Source organism: Panthera pardus, unplaced genomic scaffold (genome assembly GCF_024362965.1).
Source record: "Panthera pardus isolate Hobbes unplaced genomic scaffold, ASM2436296v1 HiC_scaffold_18, whole genome shotgun sequence".
NCBI lineage: Eukaryota > Metazoa > Chordata > Mammalia > Carnivora > Felidae > Panthera > Panthera pardus.
This window is the reverse complement of record NW_026526743.1, coordinates 11,576,157-11,595,979: the sequence shown is the minus strand read 5'-3', so window position 1 is coordinate 11,595,979 and position 19,823 is coordinate 11,576,157. Positions and strand designations below refer to the sequence as shown.

The following is a 19,823-nucleotide window of genomic DNA, read 5'->3' as shown; positions in this document are numbered from 1 at the left end:
CACACACTTGTAGAGTTCTACCTGATTCTCGCAGTGAGTATCCCGTGATGTTCTGTGATCTTCTGCGACAGGAGAAAATCCTGTGCTCCAACAGCAGAAAGGAAAAGAAACCATTTTCTTCTTCTTTTTCTTTGAATGTTACCTGTTTTCTTTGTTTGTTTGTTTGTTTGCTTTTTTAAGTAAGCCCTGTGTCCCAGGTGGGGCTTGAGCTCATGAGCCTGAGATCGAGAGCCACGTGCTCTACTGACGAAGCCAGCCAGATTCCCCCAAAGAAACCATTTTCAAATATGCCAAGGCATGGTTCTCTGTAAAGTCTGCTTGCAGAAAAAACTGTTTGTTTTGATTTGAGGCAAATTAATGCTCTGAGACTGAATTTGTCTTTATTTAACAGAGGTTCACGGTGGGAATTTCACAAGCTAGTGACATACGAGGTAATCTCTTAATAAGCCAAGGAAGAAAATAACATATCCAAATCAATAGTCAATTAATCACACTATTGTAGCAGGCAGAAGGAGATGAAAGGAGTAACGTCCACGTGTAGTGGAGGCAAAACTTGTTCTGAGTTAGTACTATGGAGAGATGGCAAACCCATAGCTGATGTCCAGCCGTCAGCGCAAAGGGAAGTCCCCTGTTCCTAGAACATGTTGCTAGGGAACGATGATGTCAGTGTTGATGGGCTAGTGGATCTCCTTCCAGGGCCACTGTGGTCTTCCCCACTGCTGTAAAAGAGTGGCCTTTACTATGGCAGGAGCTAATGCCCTAAGGTCTTTGGAGAGCTATTCAGATGAGCAGTTAGCCTTGTCCAACCCAGCACTCTGGGATGGTCTTCACCAACTCTCAGGAGTTTTGGTCTACATGGCCCTTAGCCATATTTGCTCCTTCCTATGTTTTTATTGCAAAGTCCCGGCAGGAACCCTCAGCACCTGGGCTACTGAGTTATCATTGGTGAGAACAGATGAGTTGATGACGTCTTGATGCACGTAACCTCATTCTTTTGTCAAAACACATTACTTCTTTTTTTTTTTTTAATTCTTTTTTTTTTAAACGTTTTATTTATTTTTGAGACAGGGAGAGACAGAGCATGAACAGGGGAGGGTCAGAGAGAGGGAGACACAGAATCTGAAACAGGCTCCAGGCTCTGTGCTGTCAGCACAGAGCCCGACGCGGGGCTCGAACCCACGGACCGCAGGATCATGACCTGAGCCGAAGTCGGCCGCTTAACCGACTGAGCCACGCAGGCGCCCCAAAACACATTACTTCTAAAGGCAGATTCATTTTCGTCATCAACGAATGGCTCTAAATCATACCAAACCAATATGCACACTATTTGAGCAGAGCCTAAGTTGCTCAGGATTTACCAGAGCCTAGGTGAACAGAGGGAAGGGAAATATACCTACCTCCAGGCCACTCGATCCACCCTATCCCAACCAAGGTGTGGGGGGACACTGACAAGGCACAGTGCAGAAGCACAAACTCACTATAAGACTTGAGACCTCTATTTTATGTCAGTAAATTCATTCCATAAAAGAAAATAAATCTTTGGGGCACTTGGGTGGCTCAGTTGTTAAGCCTCTGACTTCAGCTCAGGTCAGTATCTCATGGCTTGTGAGTTCTAGCCCCACGTCAGGCTCTGGGCTGACAGCTCAGAGCCTGGAGACTGCTTCTACGCTCTCTCTGCTCATTCCATGCTCATGCTGTGTCTCTGTTTCTCAAAAATAAATAAACATTAAAAAAATTTTTTAAATAATAAAATAAATCTTTAACCTACAAACAAAACCTCTTAATCTCAGAAACTGTGAAGATCCACTCATAAGGAACTCAAAGGTTAAAGAGGAAACTTCTGTGCCAAACAAATCATAACACTGTTCCAGGCATAAAACAAGACAAAACCAAACAGACCCCTAGTCACAGACGACGTAACAGTCTCCTTCTCCCCACACTAACGCCGCTCCTGTCTACACCAGTCCCGTTCACAGAGTACTTCACACATAGACCTCAAGACAATATCACAAGGCGTGATGGATGTAAAAGTCTGCAGAGACCAAGCAAGCCTTCGAACCAGGCTCACACTAGATAGGGATGTGGAAGTGGGAGACTAGGAATAATGTTGTTGTTGAAACAGAGCATGAGCAGGGGAGGGGCAGAGAGAGAGGGACACACAGAATCCGAAGCAGGCTCCAGGCTCTGAGCTGTCAGCACAGAGCCCGACGAGGGACCCAAACTCACAAACCGCGAGATCATGACCTGAGCCGAAGTTGGACACTTAACCGACTGAGCCACCCAGGCTCCCCAGGAGGTTAGGAATTTAAAACAATTGTGATTAAGATGCTAAGGGCTGTACTGGATAAATTAGACAGCATCCAAGAACAGATGGGCTATGTAAACTGAGATGGAAATTCCAAACAAACAACCCTCCCACCCCCACCCCAAAAAACAAATACTAGAGATCAAAAGTGTAACCGAAATGAAGAATGCTCTGGTGGGCTTATCAGTAGACTACACGTAGCTAAGCAAAGAATCTGACCTGAAGATATCCCAGAAAAACCTCTAAAACTGGGAAAAAACAAACAGAAAGCTTGGAAGAGAAACAGATGACACAGCTGTAGGACAACCACAGAAGCTGTCAATTACCAGTTCCAGGAATAATAGAACAAAGAGATACAGGACAGAAGAAACTGAATCAAGAATTTCAATTGAATCCAAATTGCATCAGTCTTGAAACTGAACCAGTCTCTTTTTGGAATGCTTTCCAAAACAGAACGTAGCACCCTAAAATGGCTTCACTGATGCTCTCTCCTCAGTATTTAAAGAAGAAATTGTACCAATTCTCTACAATCTCTTCAGAGGGAGAAGCAGAGGGAATAAGCCCCAACTCCTAAGAGGCTAGCATTGCCCCAGTACCCAAACCAAACAAAGCTGTGACAACGAAGAAAACTATAGACCCAGTCTCTCATGAAGACAGATGCAAAAATCCTCACCAGGATGCCACCACACACCTGTTAGAGTGAGGAACGGGAATGCTGAAGACAGCACATGCCGGTGAGGATGGGGGACAGCGTGAACTCTCATTGCTTGCTGGTGACAACAGCACAGCCACTTTGCAAGACGCTTGGGCGGTTTCTTTCAGAACTAAAGTTACTCTTACCATACAACCTGGCAACTGTGCTCCTTCGTATTTACCCAATGGAGTTGAGAACAGGACCACTCGGGGCGCCTGGGTGGCTCAGTCGGTTGAGCTTCCGACTTCGGCTCAGGTCATGATCTCGCAGTCTGTGAGTTCGGGCCCCGCCTGGGGCTCCGTGCTGACAGCTCAGAGCCTGGAGCTGCTTCGGATTCTGTGTCTCCCTCCCTCTCTGCCCCTCCCCCATTCATGCTCTGTCTCTCTCTGTCTCAAAAATAAATAAACATTAAAGAAAATTTTTAAAAAAAGAAAGAAAACAGGGCCACTCAAATATCTGCCAGTAATGGTTCCTAGCATCTTATTCAAAATTGCTAAAACTTGGAGCAACCAAGATGTCTCCTTAGTGGGTGAATGGATCACATTGATACGTGCAGACAAGGATATTATCTAGTTCTGAAAAGCAATGAACTATCATGCCATGAAAAGACATGGAGGGATCTTAAAGAGCATATTAAGTGCGTAAGTGAACACAGACATCTGAAGAGGCTTCATACTGGGGGCGCCTGGGTGGCTGAGTTGATTAAGAGTCTGATTTCAGCTCAGGTCATGATCTCACAGTTCGTGGGTTCAAGCCCCACTGTCAGGCTCTGTGCTGACAGCTCGGAGCCTGGAGCCTGGAGCCTGCTTCAGATTCGGTGTCTCACTCTCTCTCTCTGCCCCTCCCCCGTTCACGCATGCGCGCCCTCTCTCTCTCTCCCTCTCTCTCTCTCTCTAAAAAATAAATTTAAAAAAACATTAAAAATAATTAAAGAGGATTCATACTGTAGGATTCCAGCTATAAGGCATTCTGAAAAGGGCAAAATTATTGAGAGAATAAAGGATCAGTGGTTCCTGGGCAATGCGTGAGCAAAAGAGGGATGGATAGATGGAATCAGAGAATTTTTAGCGCAGTGAAAATATTCTATGTGATACTGTGTTATATATTATGAGTTGTTCGGACTCTAATGTACACACCAAGAGTGAACCCTCATATGCACAATGGACTCTGGGTGATAATGATAATCAAAGATAACAAATGTATCACTCTGGTGGGGGACCTTGATAATGGAGGAGGAAAGGCATTGCATGTGTGGGGGCAGGGGATACGCGGGAGATGCCTACCCTCCTCCTAATTTTCCTATAAACCTAGAAGCGCTCTAAATAAATTAAAGCTTTTTTTGAAGTTAGTCATTTTTTTTGTTTGTTTGTTTTTAATTTTTTTTAATGTTTATTTATTTTTGACAGAGAGAGGGAGACAGAGCATGAGCAGGGGAGGGGCAGAGAGAGAGGGAGACACAGAATCGAAAGCAGGCTCCAGGCTCTGAGCTGCCAGCACAGAGCCCGATGTGGGGCTCGAACTTACAGACCGCGAGATCATGACCTGAGCCGAAGTCGGACGCTCAACCGACTGAGCCGCCCAGGTGCCCCGAAGTTAGTCATGTTTTTAAGTAATCTCTACACTCGGTGTGAGGCTCAAATACAGGAACCTGAAATCTAGTCACGTGCTCTTCCAACTGAGCCAGCCAGGCACCAGCAAAAATACAGTTATGCGTTTGCATTTACTTATTTTAAGAGAAAGAGCATGTGAGCAGTGGAGAGGGACAGAGGGAGAGAATCTTAAGCAGGCTCCACCCCCAGCACGGAGCCGGACGCAAGGCTGTCTCACGACAGTGAGGTAATGACTGGAGCCGAAATCAAGAGTCAGACAGTTAACTGACTGAGCCATCCAGGTGCCCCTAAAGTTTTTAAATTAAAAACAAAAACAAAAACAAGTAAACATGAAACAAAACATTGAAGTGAGAGTTAGTAGCCCTGGATTTTACTTCCCATTTTGCAAGTCACTTCCACTTCTTGGGCCCTAATTTAATTATCTGCAAAGGAAGGAAGTGGGCCTTGTGTTTTGTAAGGCTTTTTTGCATTCCCCCTTTCTGTGGTAATACTAATTGTTTCTACTTTAAAGCTACAAAGGGCTATCTCAATCTTTGTAGGATTTGTCTACTACATCAAATAAAATGGAATAACACACACATTAATAATGGCTACTTAAAAAGACAAGAAAGTTTTACGTTTTAAATATCTTTTAAACAATTTAATTCAGGCATAACTGTCCTCAACTGCTCATATCTAGAACGTATGTTTTGTCCTTTTCATGCTTACGGTATTAAAAGCTTCCTTCTGTCCTTTTGAGTTTATCCTCCTCACCATATGATATTACTCATAACATGACATATTCTACCCATTATAATGGCATTTCCAAGTATATTCCCCAAACGGAGAAGGCTATCATTTTATGGTCATTCTTCACTCATCCACCCCCATCCACTTAGGAGTTTAAATTTGATCCTAGACGTGATGTCGTTACTCACCTAATCCCCTCAGAATGTGTTTCTAAGATGGAAATGCTCTTGTATGACTCCAAAAACTTTATTACACACAATCAAAACACTTGAACGTACGATATATCATTTTAAGTGCTGGGGTTTGTCAGTTGTGCTCCTTATTTAATGCTGATTGGTTCCAATCAGGATGGAAAATTTAGCCTTAGGCAAGTATTAAGTAAATCTGCAAGGCTTCTAACCTATATGTACCACTGACCATTTGTTAGCTTTTATTGTTCACTTGATAAAGTGCTCGGCCTTTTGTCTATTCGAATTTGCTACAGTGTAAATGAGGCTTCTTGACTCCATGCCCAGCCTCCTCCCGTATTTTGTATTTTGAGTCCAAGAGCTTTGCTCAACATCATGCAACATGAGAGAAACCCACCTATACCACGGTGAGATACTGCTACACGTGTACCAACTGGGTTCACATTTAAAAAGACTAACCGTGGGGCGCCTGGGTGGCGCAGTCGGTTAAGCGTCCGACTTCAGCCAGGTCACGATCTCGCGGTCCGTGAGTTCGAGCCCCGCGTCAGGCTCTGGGCTGATGGCTCGGAGCCTGGAGCCTGCTTCCGATTCTGTGTCTCCCTCTCTCTCTGCCCCTCCCCCCGTTCATGCTCTGTCTCTCTCTGTCCCAAAAATAAATTAAAAACGTTGAAAAAAAAATTAAAAAAAAAAAAAAAAAAAAAAGACTAACCGTACCCACTCCTAGCAGAGATACCAGAGAAATGGAACTCTCATACACTGCTAGTGGGAATACAAGAGGAAGAATCATTTTAGATGACAATCTGGGGTCCCTTAGAGGCCCTACATTCACCCACACGCTGACTCCAGGATTAACACAACAGAGAGGACCCTGTCAGTACGAAGCTGTATCCAATTTCTGCAGCATTTTTACTTGCAGCAGCTGAACCTGGAAACAAATATCCATTAACAGGAATAAATAAGTAAATAGCGTCGTATCGATAGGACACTCTTCTCAGCGATATAAAAATGAACTCCTCGTACAGGCACCACTGATGAATTCCAAAATAAGTGCCACATGAGGGCACCCAAGGAAATGGACTAAACACTTTAAGACTTCAATCATACAAATTCTAGAAAATGCAAACTCATCTATGATAATGACAAGTCAATGGCTGCCTCGAGGATGGATTATCAGGGAACACAAATAAATATGGGGGTGTGGGAAGGTTTATGGTCATGATCGATGGCTTCATGGGTTACATGAATGTCAAAACATCAAACTGCATAATTTAATGATGGAAACTGCATGTCATTTGTACCTTACTGAAGCTTTAACAATATGGTTCACATTAAAAGTCTGGATTGCCGTGAACTACTGGGACCTCATGAAAATAAAAGCTTCTGCACAGTGAAGGAAACAGTCAGCAAAACTGAAAGGCAACTGACAGAACGGGAGAAGATATTTGGAAATGACATATCAGATAAAGGGTTAGTATCCAAAATCTACAAAGAACTTATCAAACTCAACACCCAAAAAACAAGTAATCCAGTGACGAAATGGGCAAAAGACATGAATAGACACTTCTCCAAGGAAGACATCCAGATGGCCAACCGACACATGAAAAAATGCTCAACATCACTCATCATCAGAGAAATACAAAGCAAAACCACCATGAGATACCACCTCACACCTGTCAGAATGGCTAACATTAACAACTCAGGCAAAGACAGATGTTGGCGAGGATGCAGAGAGAGAGGATCTCTTTTGCGCTGCTGGTGGGAATGCAAACGGGTGCAGCCACTCTGGAAAACAGTATGGAGGTTCCTCAAAAAACTAAAAATAGAACTACCCTACGACCCAGCAATTGCCCTACTAGGCATTTATCTACGGGATACGGGTGTGCTGTTTCGAAGGGGCACATACACACCATTGTTTATAGCATCACTATCAACAATAGCCAAAGTATGGAAAGAGCCCAAATGTCCATCGACGGATGAGTGGATAAAGAAGATGTGGTGTAAATATACAATGGAGTATTACTTGGCAATCAAAAGGAATGAAATCTTGCCATTTGCAACTACGTGGATGAAACTGGAGGATATTATGGTAAGTGAAATGAGTCAGAGAAAGACAAAAATCATATGAGTTCACTCATATGAGAACTTTAAGAGACAAAACACATGAACATAAGGGAAGGGAAACAACAATAATATAAAAACAGGGAGGGGGGCAAAACAGAAGAGGCTCCTAAATATGGAGAACAAACTGAGGGTTGCTGGAGGGGGTGTGGGAGGGGGGATGGGCTAGATGGGTAAGGGGCACTAAGGAATCTACTCCTGAAATCATTGTTGCACTATGTGCTAACTAATTTGGATGTAAATATTTAAAAATAAAAACTAAATTAAAAAAATAAAGTAGAGGAAAGAAAAGGAAAAAAAAGTCTGGATTGCCTACACTTCAGATATCAAGTTGGGCCACCATACTGACTCCACCATGTGTGTCCTCATCAGAAGACCTAGGTGTCAGCGGCAGGAAAATTAGGTGAGCAATGAAGGTGTTTCCGTGTCATTCAACAAAGACACTGGCTGGGTCAAAAAGGCCTCACTGTTGAACTAAGAGCTCTCTCCTGTGTCTGTCCTCATTTTGCTGCCATCTATAACAGACTTTGGTGAACAGCCCAGAGGGGACACAGGAATCCACAAAACCTTGAGATTATTTTTTCTGACAGGCCCTCAGCTACACAAGACAGACCCTTCTGGAGGTCCTGAGATTTTCTGTACCTGCTCATCCTTCAAGGTCACAGTGCCTAAATACTGTGGATGCCCTTTTCAGAGAGGATCACTGAAGTTTGTTGGTCTCCTGCACTCTCTATTAATCCAATTTGTGCCACAGTGATCATGCCCATGGCCCTTATAGTCTCAAAACCAGTGATGCTACCTACAGAATTCAGGACATCAAGGCCTGTGGCTGTGCTGCCAGGCCTGGGGAATAGATTTCCTTCAAGAGCACCGGGCACTCACTATACCATCAATATCCCTTTGGAACAAGACAACAACTTTATGTTGCTTAGAAGCCCTGCACGTTGTCCTAACAGCCAACAACTGCCACTCTTCGGATTGAAACTCTGACCCTACAAAATATCCTGGCATCCAACTATAAATTAGGATCACAGAGCCTTTCAGCCTTCCCTGAAAGTCTTCAAGCAGCCATACAAACTAAACTCTGACTGGAGAGCTATCTTCTGCCGTCACACTGTCCCTTCTAAGGCACACGAATCTGTTCACATGCTCATGCTAGCAAACACAGTTAACTTCCTACACGCACACAGTGAATGGAGTCCCCACGATTAACAGTGACTTAAACAGTAAGACCTTTATTATGGTACAAACAAGAGCAATGGGAGGGTGACTGCTGGGTTGGTGACTTGGGAGGCTGGGATTTCCATCTCTAGAGTCACGAGGACAATAACAGCCCTGAGACATGCAGTCCACCTTTTCAATGCACCAACAGTCCTCTAGGCCAAAACTGGGTGAGATCCATGCCCTACCTCCTCAGAGAGGAAAAGTGGGGAAGGAGCAATACTGGGGCTGTTCATGGTCATCTGGGACCTGCCCTGACACTGGAGCATGGCCCTGGGCAGGTTAACAAAGTGCACTGCAGCTGCCACATCCCTGGGGTTTCTGTGGATGTTTAGATGTATGAGGTTCAACCCAGGCAAATGGCACCTTCCGAAAGGCTCTCCTCCAGCGCTGTCACACTGAACACCTAAATGCTGTATACCTGCACATTTCAGGTAGGTCTCCCATTTGAAATTTGTCATCTCCGATGAGGTAAGTCCTTTGGCTGAAGGCTTTCTCACAGTCACTGCATTTCTAAGGCCATTCTTCAGTGTGAGTTCTCTGGAGTGCACCGAGGCTCGACTTCAGTCAGCCCCTTCTCCCATCGGCCACATTCCCGGGCCTTCATCTGAAGGGACACCGTGGTGTTTTAGGAGCTTGGACACGGACGTAAATATTTCCCACCTTCAAAACTCATAAAGCCTTTTTTCTGGTGTGAATATTTGAACGGTCACGGAAATGGAAGACACGGGTAAACGTTTCCCAAATTCACCGTACTCCTCAAGCCCTTACCCGGTGTGCACTTTCCGGTGCTTAATGAGGCTGGAGCTATGGCTAAAGGACTTCCCACATTCGCTGCACTCATAAGGCCTTTCTCCAGTGTGAACTCTCCTGTGTTTAATGAGGCTGGAGTTCTGAGTAAAGGATTTTCCACATTCAGCACACTCGTAAGGCCTCGATCCAGTGTGTACTCTCTGGTGTTTTAGGAGACTGGAACTGTAAGTAAAGAATTTCCCACATTCGCTGCACTCATAAGGCCTCTCTCCGGTGTGAACTCTCCGATGTTGAAGAAGCGCAGAGCTCTGGCTAAAGGATTTCTCACATTCGCTGCACTTATAAGGCCTTTCTCCGCTGTGGACTCTTCGGTGTTCGATGAGGCTGGAATTCTGAGTAAAGGATTTTCCGCATTCGCTGCACTCGTAGGGCCTTGATCCTGAGTGAACTCTCTGGTGTTTTATGAGGCTGGAGTGGTAGGTAAAGAACTTCCCGCATTCGCTGCACTCATAAGGCCTCTCTCCAGTGTGCACACTCCGGTGTTGAAGGAGCGCAGAGCTCTCGCTGAAGGACTTCCCGCACTCGCTGCACTCGTACGGCCGTTCTCCGGTGTGAATTCTCCGATGTTTAATGAGGTTGGACTTGTTGCTAAATAATTTCCCACATTCGTCACACTCGTGAGGCCTTGCTCCAGTGTGAACCCTCCGGTGTTGAATGAGGCTGGAGCTTTGCCTAAAGGACTTCCCACATTGCCCACACTCATAAGGCTTTTCCCCAGTGTGCACTCTCCAGTGGTCACTGAGGCTGTAGCTTTTGCTAAAAGATTTCCCACATTCGCTGCACATGAAGCATCTGTCTCTGCTGAGGTGTCTCTGGTGACGAACAAGGGTGTGTCTGCAAGTGAGGTCCTTGGCGCCCTCTCCCGAGGTGCACGGAGTTCTCCTTCCGTGAGAGGCCGCCCCGCACTCAGCTCTCCTGTCTGACTTCTCCCTGGTGTGTGTGGCCCGATCCTGGAGGAATCTCGAGCTCGCCAACAAGTCCCTCACAACCTCGCCACAGGAAAAGGGCTTCCCGGACACACAGAATGTGTAGTCCTTCCAAGAAGAGGCTCCGCCCCTGTTGCTCCCGAAGCATTTCTCTCCAGTGCGCTGCTGCTGGTGCCCCAGGTCTGTGTCGAAATACACCTGTGTGTCACACGCCCCCATCTTGTGCACTTTCTGTCCACCAGGTGTCGCGTGGTGCTCGGTCGAATGTAAAAGTTCCCTCAAGTCCGGGACACACACCTCACGAGGGGGGGCCTTCTGGGAGGACACAGCCGCCTTGGAAGTCCTGCCCCGTGACACTCCTTGTACAGAAACGCTCTGCTCGGGTGCCTCCTCGTCCCCTGCTCCGTGCCAGCAGCCTGAAAGCAGGAAATGCTGGTGAAGCGCGGGCTGACTTTGACGGGAGGGAGGCTAGTACACGAGCTACAAATGTGTGGCCAACAAACCCGGGAACCCATGCACGGGCCTGTCTGCGGGACCACAGAGTCGGCTGAGGTTGAGGATGGGGCTGCTCAGCAGTAGTGGGGTACAAAGAACACTGAATGAGAGAGGCCTTCTGAGATGAAGGCCAGGCATGTGGCGGAACAGAGAGGAGCCAAAAGGTCTACAATTCAGTCCTCTGCAAACAACTTTCCAAAGGAACTGATCGTGATGACACCAATGCCGTGCAGAAGGGTGTGTCAAGGCTCAAGGAAACAGGACTGTGACAGGGCAGGTGGTGTTGAGGGACGGCTTAAGAACACGGCCACACCTCATGACAGAATACACAGCGGCCACTGTGCAGAGTGCTGCAGGTGGAGTGGTGAGAAAAACCGGTGCCATATGGAGCCCAGAGCTGTGACGCTCACCCCGGGCTGGAAGTTAGAGTAGAACTGACAAGTAACAGGGATGACATTCGGCAAAGCGCCATAAAAGGGCAAGGAAGGACAGAAATGAAGTACGGCCACTGGCTTCAAAGTACTAGTCAAAGAGAATAGGCTTTGGGGGCAATCTGAACCCAACACTGACGTCGTCTTCCTCCAGGTGCCACTCTGCAGGGCCTGGCTGCCTCTGAGCCATCCTGTGGGTGGGTCACCGGACCTCCTGTGAACCACCACAGGCTCCCCCATCCAGCCCCACTCCCACCACGAGCAAGGATATGGCACCTTCGTGATACAGGTACTAAGGAGAAGGAGCGGACAGATGAGTGGCCACCAGCAGCCTAGAACAGCCCAGCGCATGACAGCGTATGGGAAAGAGAACTAAAGAGTCCCCGGACAACTCTGGAAGGGGGTCTCCTGAGAACAGCCCATGGTCCGGGGAAGCAGTAACTCTGGCGGAGAAAGCAATTGCGGGCACAGGCAGGCACGGCGAAGCGTCAGCTAGAGAAGGCAGCTGACCTGGAGCATGCAGATGCCTTGCACGTGGACGAAGTCACCCAGGCAGGAAGAGGGTAGTGAAGCTGGTGTCCGTTAGGTCCACCGCAAGACTCCACCCTCTTCCCTGCACGTCAGCAGGAAAGCCGGTCCCACTCCAGGAAGGAGGGCAGTGCGCAGACCCCAGCCTTACCTACTACAGCACCCACCCAGGGAACTGGGGAAGGAAGCAGTGCTCGTGGTCCCAAAGTAAAGACAGACTGCTGCTGGGGACATGGGGAGGGCAGAGACTAGCCCAGGGCACAGGGGTGGGTTTGAGGGTCTTACCCAAGGAGGTTATATGTGCCAAGGTCTCCAGCATCACATCCTGGTACAGACATCTCTGAGCCTCGTCCAGGAGACCCCATTCCTCCCCGGAGAAGTACACGGCCACGTCTTCAAAGGTCACCCTGCCCTGGCATGATGGGGACAGATGAAACCACAAAAAGCCCCTTTCCCAAGATCCACAATCCCTTCCCCCACCCACCCCTAATCCATGCCCATCCTCCCCCATTCTCCCAACTCAGAGGAGAAACCAGGCCCCAGTGCTGGGGGCCAAGGTGCTCTTCCCTCCTCATGGGCCCACTGATCACAGGGTTCTGCCGACACAAGAGGCTCGTGGACAAGTACGTACCCAAGTTGTGGACCTGGCACAGAGGATCCACCCACTCATACCAAGCTATTCTTCTGTGGCGGCCACGGTCACATAAGTCTCAATACCAGGTCCCCAGGCCATCAGGCACATTCCCTCCCTAACTACACACAATCCTGGAAACTGGATCTCACAACCACATGCCTATGGTCAACACCGCCTCACTGTCCCACGCTGTAGAAAGGTCTACGGCTCCCCATATGTGACTTGTATTGTAATCACTTCCTCTTCACCCCACTGGTGAGGGCGGGCGTCCCATCTTAGGGCAGTGGGATGACTAAACACACGGCATCCGACCCCGTACAGAGGAGACGGACAGCACTTTATTACCCACAGGTATTCACCGCCTGGGAGAGGAGGACACTGCACCCAGACGGGCCCAGAGCGTGGTTGTTGTGTTCTGCCCCTCGCCACAGCTGCACCAAAGTCCTCACACATCCTGGCAGAGTTCGCAGAGTGGAGAAGCTCCACAGGCTCAGGCCTGACTGTCGTCTTCTTGCTCTTGTCACTCCTCAGCCTCTGCATCCCTCTCGCGTCTACTCTTCTGCCAGAAACCGTGGCCACCTGCCCGCGCATCCTGTCCCCACACACTCTCCCTTCATGGCCATTACATCCCTCATCTCTCAAGTCACACCATCACCCAAGTATCGAGCCCGAACTCCCTTTCTCCCCCCTTCTTCCTGGCACCATAATCGCTTTACCTGCATAACCAGAAGACTGCTCCTTGCAGATGTGACCCCCAGCTCACTCGCCTGGGCCCACACAGCAGCCACGATATTTTTAGAGGTCTCCCTTATGAACCCCCCGCCCCCCAGATTTCCGGAGCTGTGTGTTGGCTGCCTACTTAATGCGTCCACTCAGTGCTCCCAAAACATCTCCTGCCCACACATCACTCAAACTACCAACTTCCTCATCTCCGTTGACAGCTTCATCCCCATGTCCATGTGAACAAAACCCTGGAAGTATCCCTGAATCCTCTGTTTCATCCCGTGACAGGGTGAAACATTAGAAAATAGAGTTGTTACTTCTTAAAACACACATCCCGACTCCAACGACCTGTAAGCCAGGGCCCTGGTCCAATAACCCTCACCGAGACTATGACAGTAGCCTCCTCCCTGAACTCGCAGTCTACACTTCATGCTATAGCGGGGTGGATCCCATGAGGCCCTTGGTAATGTCACGTCCCTGCTCACATCCAGGCTTCCCATTCCCACCGCAAGAGGCACCCAACTTCTCAGGCGGTCGTTCCGGTCCTGACTCCTGTGCCCCTGCTCCTTGTTCCCAACCGAAACAAAGGGACCGTTCGTTTCCTGAATAGTTCCGGCTGGGTGTTAACTCCAGCGTGTGCACACCTCGCTACCAGGTCCTGGGACAACCGTCCCCACACTGGGTGCCACAAACCGAAACACCTTCATGTAACTCCTGGCACGGGCCTGGGGTTTCTCCAGGGTCTCCAGACCCCAAACTTGCGGAATGGCACCTAAGAGTCCAGGGGACACAACAATCCAGGATAAGGGGGTCGGGGTCGGGCCAATCAGGGACCGGGGCCCCGCCCACCTGTTCATGTAGGTTCCAAAAACGCCCCTGCAGCCCCGGGAAATGGGGGCGTGTCCAGTCTTGGACGCGGGAGGCCACGGCGGGTTCCAGGGATCAAGGCTCCCCGAACTCTTGCCGGCCCTGAAGACTACGACTCGACTCGGCTGGCAGTTCAGCCTCCGTGCCTCAGTGCTCTGCATCGCCCCTCACCACGTGTCCCTCCCCTGCAGCCGCCCCCTCCCGCACCCCGTCACGCCGGCGCTGAGACCCGGGGCCCCCGCCCGCGAGCGCCTTCCCGGCCCGGACACCGGACCTGGGCCGCAGGGACGCGAGCAGGCGCCCCGCGTTCGGGCCTCGAGGGTCTGGGTGGGGGAAGGCGGGGAGGTCCCTTGGGGCCGCGCGGTTACCTCAGCCGGGTCCCTGGGCGCGGCCACCGCCATCGGACTCTGTGGGTGGGCGGTGGTCACCCGGGCGGGCGGTCCCTGTCCCTCTCGGGTCGGGGTAGCTCGGGAGACGTGGCGACCCCAACCCCTAACGGTTCAGCAGGGTTGGCGCCTCCTCTCGCACCTTCTTAGTCCCGTTACGTCACTGTGGAAGCGGAACTCCGGAACCTGTCACCAGGTGAGCAAAACTAAGAGCGCCAACATGGCCGCCCTCAGCGACAGCCGGAAGTCCCGCCCCGCCGAACGGGCTACACGGGAAGTCTCCTGTATTGAAGCTCTCATTGGAGAGCGACGCTGCCGCTTAGGCTCTGGGCTTTCTGGGTAAAGTAGTCTCCACAATTCCGAGGCCGCGGATCAAAGGGCCTCTTAGGGAAAGAGCCACCAAGGTCTCTGCTTGGAGGGGCTAAGGGAAAAGGCATATTCTGGTCGGCTTCTCTTCTCCTTTGAGAGAATGTAATCGTATATCTGCATAGGGCTCTCTGCCGCTGATCACCTAAGTGTCTGGACACAATTTTCACACCCAGGGAAGCTCAGCCTGCTCCCGGAGCCTAATACATCGTTGCTGATGTTTCGCGGGCTACAAGGAAAATAAACAAGTTGTTCCATGGAGTCTTTGAGATGAAAGATGTGTGCATGACCAGTGGAAGCTAATAAACATTATCCTATTTCAATTCACTGTCTCATAATGGTCCCACTGTTCGTTGTATTACCCCTGAACAATAGGCACGTGAGCAGACAGCCCCTAAGCTCTTGACCTGCCATGCATGGCCACAACAACCCATGACCATGAAGTTGCTCAGATCACTTTTACGAGACACTACCATACATGGCTCAGTCTTACTCTTATGAAGGCCCTGGGGTGATGCGTTCCACACTCCCTCTCCATGTGCACATCACTCTTTTTGCCACATGTCTCACAACTGTGCTGCCACACTACAGCCCCATCCTACCCATTACCATAGTCATCTTCTTGGCCTCTCTACTTGTTACTCAGCATATGTGGCCCAGAAAATGCTTGGCAGTTTGAAAGAGGATCCCAGACTATTATGGTCCCCACTGACAGAGGCAGCCTTGAGTCCTGTTATGAAGGCCTCCCTCCATGTTCCTTGCTTCAACCTTATTACCAACAGTTAAATTAGAGTTCAGATACCCGTGGCTCTCCTCCAGTTGCGCTGCACTCGATGTCAGCGCAGATCCCCACAGGGGGCTCAGGGCTCAATCTCATGAACCACGAGATCATGACCAGAGCTGAAATCAAGAGTCAGAAGCCCAAGTGAGCCATCCAGGCCCCCCTCTCGTTTTTGCTGCTTCTTAATTGCCTTAGTTCAAAATAATTCCATGTTGAGTGATTTTGTGGAGTGATGGGAAGAGGACCTCTAGTTCCACTGGTGGAGTCAGAGCTCCACAAAAGAACTACATAAATGGTGAAGAGAATGTCAAAGAGCCCTAGGGACCCTGAAAACAAAAAGCAGAGGGAAGACACTAGGATTTGGGGCAACTTTAGATTGGGCAACCCAGAAAGGGCTCTAAGAGGAGGGGATAATGCAGTGAATCTGGAATAAAGTTCAGGAGGGGCCATGTGGACAACAAATGAATAAAACATTCAAATCTTGACAGTGATTAGCGCCACAATGAGAGAAAACACAGGGCCTCTTGGGTATTTACATCCAAAAGGACACCTCATTTCTGCAATTATCATGGCCAAACAGTTTAATGGATGCACTTTCCAAAATTAACTAATTGCCTTAACCAGAGAAATGGATCGTCATGTACTGGTTTGGTGCAATTTCAAATCCAACTGCTTTTGACTAAGTGAAGTTGCCGCACCAGCCCTGGCTCGCCTGTGTACAAAGACCTAGTCATATTGAAATCAGGCTGTGCCTGCGCATAATTGTTACCTTAGAGTACGTGCAATGATACGTAGAGTTTTTGGAAATCCACGCATATTCCCAGAACCTCACTTGAATATTTAGTGCCCAAATTATAACCACCTTTCAGAATCAGAGCCCCATATACACCCGGCGGGACTCCGGTCCTCCTGACTGCACATGCTCTCCCTCGTCCTTGAGGTGGTACTTTTCACCTTGCAATAAAACTTTTTCTGTTGTTTACTCTGACTCACCCTTGAATTCTTTCTTGCCAGGAAGTCAAGAGCCCGGCACCAGCTGGTGCATGAGGTTTTAGGGCCCGAGAACTCTCCTAGTTTCCAATATGACACCCAGGGAGGGAGATTGCTAGCATTCCCAATAAAATAGACAGCAAGGGCAGTGAGGGGACCTGCTTCAGGTCACAGCCCTGGTGAAGGGCTCAGGTGGATTGCACACTGAGGTCTCTGATCTCTGCAGCTGTGCGCTTCTCTGCGGTTGCCTCCATGCAGATGACACAGGGACAGTGGGATTGGGAGAAACTGCACTTCATACTTCCACACTGTGTCCCATTGGACTCCTCACTGGGAACTTAGCATATGATCTCTGGCCTGGATTCAGGACTTTAGGTTGGGAGTGACCCTCCAGGGCCCTCAGACTTAACATAACGGTTAGAGGAAGATGAAGTTTCCAGGAAAAACCCTCCTCTATATTAGGACACTAAATACATGAGGGTAGGGTTGGGGGTCTAGTGGAAGATGGCCCTGGAAACCCTCCACTTGCCTGCCCTGATGTATCAGTGCCACTGCAGCCACAGGAACTAGTGGTCAGAGGGGCCAACCAGAACAGGTGGCACAGCCTGAGCAGAATCCAACCCAGGTCCTACAAAAGGATAGAGACTGGTTTCTTCTTCCTCACTCTCCTTTCCAGCTCACTCTCAAAGAGCATCCTCATTGGGTCACAATACAACAGGAGATGGGATGACTCAAAAATTTTGTCCCAAGCAGCCAGAAGGATGGATTTGCTCTTGGCTGAGATGTTGAGACTGAGTATAGAGGAGGTTTGGAGGAACTATCAGAACTTTAGAAAAATATATATTCCCTTTTATATATCTATTAGACCATGGGTTAAATTTCAATACAATTAAGAAATAGAGGGGGGCATCTGGGTGGCTCAGTCGGTTAAGCATTTGGCTTCATCTCAGGTCATGATCTCATGGTTCCTGGGTTCCAGCCCTGTAACAGTCTCAGTGCTGTCAGCACAGAACCTGCTTCGGATCTTCTGTGCCCCTCCTTAGTCTCCCACTGCTCGCTCTCTCTCTCTCTCTCTCTCTCAACTAAATAAATAAATAAATAACTTTAAAAAAAGTTTTAAAAAGAAATGGAGGGGCACTAGGAATTGATATGAGATATCAGATATCAAATCAGGAACTGATATCAGTTATTAATTAGTTGGGGAAAATTTTTTTTCATAAGAGTATGACAATATTTGGAGATCTCACTGAAAACATTAAAGGAAAATTTCAGCTCCCATCTTAGAGCTTAATATAAAGTAGAAACATTTTTAGCTCTTAGAACTAGTAAATAATGATTCAAATGTGAGGAAAAACAAATCTCCAATATAAATGTATTATAGTAGGTTTTTATAATCTTGAACTGGACAAATCATCAGTAAGTGTGAATAGGAATAGGGGCACCTGGGTGACTCAGTCAGTTAAGCTTCCAACTTTGGCTCAGGTCATGATCTCAAGGCTCATGAGTTTGGGCCTGAGTTGGGCTCTGTGCTGACAGCCCAGCCTGGAGCCTGCTTCGGATTCTGTGTCTCCCTCTCTCTCTGCCCCTCCCTGCTCATAGTCTTTCTCTCTCTCTCAAAAATAAACATTAAAATTTTTCTAAGTGTGAATAGGAAGACATAATAATAATTGGCACATTCAAATCCATAAAAGTAAAAATATGCTTAAAAGTGGAATATAACAAAACATAACAAAAACAAATTAAAAATAAAAATGTAAAAAAAATTATGTGTGAGATCACCTGGGTAGCTCAGTCATTACACATTCCACTCTTGATTTCTGCCAAGGTCATTATCTCACCGCTTGTGAGATAGAGCCACTTGTTGGGTTCCTTGCGCTGACAGTGTGGAACCTGCTTGGGATTCTCTCTCCCTCTCTCTCTGCCCCTGCCCTGCTCATGCTCTCTCTCTCTCTCTCTCTCTCGGTCTCTCTCTCTCTCACTCTCTGTCAAAATAAATAAATAAAATGTATGTGTGAGAGGTCATAACAGACTGTGTTATCTCAGAGCTGTAACTAATCACATTGGTAAAACACCAAATAAGACTGGCAATGTATGTGGATGGTAAATCTTTTTTCTTTTTTTTCTTTTTCTTTTTTTTTTTTTTTTTGAGAGAGAGAGAGAGTGAGCAAGAGTGTGAGCAGGGGAGAGGGGTAGAGGAAGAGAGAGAATCTTAAGCAGTCTCCACGCCCAGCATAGAGCCCAACTCAGGGCTGGATCCCACAATCCTAGGAATAACGAATGACCTGAGCTGAAATCAAGAGTCAGAGGCTTGGGGTGCCTGGGTGGCTCAGTCAGTTAAGTGTCTGACTCTTGATAGTAGCTCAGGTGGTGATCTTAAAGTTGTGGGATTGAGCCCAGTATCAGGCTGTGCACTGAGTGGAGCCTGATTGGGATTCTCTCTCTCTCTCTCTCTCTCTCTCTCTCTGTCCCTTCCCCCCCCCCCAATAAAGAAACAAACTTAAAAAAAAAAAGTCAGAGGCTCAACCTGATGGGGTTTGGGGGTGATGGTGGGGCTCAGAGCCGATGGCCAAGAAAGAATTCTTGAAAACGTCCTTGGTGCAAAAAGGTGATTTTATTAAAACACGGGGACAGGACCCGTGGGCCAGAGCAGCTGCACTGGGACTGTGCAGAGTGCTTATATACTGTGGAGTTGGGGGAGGTAAAGCCAAGAGGGAGTTTCTTAAAGGTATTTCCATATGCTAAAGAGGATTTACAGATTGGGGGAAGCCCAGCTATTGTCAAGCTAAGATTGTTTTCCCCTCTAGCAAAGCATTATCATTAAGACAGTAGGGAGTTCCTAGAGATTAGGCCATTGATGAGAGATTTGTAAACTGATGAAGACTCTATCGGTTTAAGCGTTTGTTTTGTGTTCTTTCCTTTCTTCTTGGGCAGCCAGGAGGGCCTGAGGAATGTCACACATATCCCACCTGCGAGTGGGGGTGGGGTTGTGCTAGCTTGTACTTGGCCTTCAGCTTGCCT

The 19,823-nt window shown here is 48.2% G+C and overlaps 2 protein-coding genes and 1 long non-coding RNA gene across 5 annotated transcripts in view; 1 reads left to right on the top strand and 2 right to left on the bottom strand.

The window, feature by feature from the left end:
* Positions 1 to 4,420: 4,420 nt before the first annotated feature.
* Positions 4,421 to 19,823, bottom strand: part of LOC109259350 (zinc finger protein 211-like) — a 51,529-nt gene continuing 36,126 nt past the window's right edge. The window contains exon 5 of the transcript XR_008423387.1: positions 4,421 to 4,559. The gene's annotated coding sequence lies outside the window, so the exon portion shown is untranslated. The remainder of the gene's footprint in view (positions 4,560 to 19,823) is intronic.
* LOC128778050 (zinc finger protein 154-like) lies at positions 8,853 to 14,912 on the bottom strand. 3 transcript variants are annotated; one of them, XM_053906274.1, is made up of 3 exons: positions 14,651 to 14,912; positions 12,344 to 12,470; positions 8,853 to 11,020 (listed from the first exon to the last, which is right to left on the bottom strand). In XM_053906274.1, the coding sequence occupies exons 1-3, from the start codon at positions 14,681 to 14,683 to the stop codon at positions 9,633 to 9,635; spliced, it is 1,548 nt and encodes a 515-aa protein (XP_053762249.1). In that variant the 5' UTR covers positions 14,684 to 14,912; the 3' UTR covers positions 8,853 to 9,632. The 3 variants fall into 3 exon arrangements, with proteins under 3 accessions (XP_053762249.1, XP_053762250.1, XP_053762248.1); XM_053906275.1 differs by having other exon boundaries at positions 12,344 to 12,465; XM_053906273.1 differs by lacking the exon at positions 14,651 to 14,912 and having other exon boundaries at positions 12,344 to 13,087.
* Positions 14,758 to 15,357, top strand: LOC128778068 (uncharacterized). The gene is made up of 2 exons (XR_008423455.1): positions 14,758 to 14,864; positions 15,160 to 15,357. It is a non-coding gene; the product is annotated as an uncharacterized LOC128778068 (long non-coding RNA).

Coding starts and splice junctions, on each gene's coding strand:
- LOC128778050 (XM_053906273.1), bottom strand. CDS start 12,569: ATGGGGGAGGATGGGCATGGATTAGGGGTGGGTGGGGGAAGGGATTGT. Junction 11,021..12,343: donor GGCACATATAACCTCCTTGG/GTAAGACCCTCA, acceptor TCCTGCTTTCAG/GCTGCTGGCACGGAGCAGGG.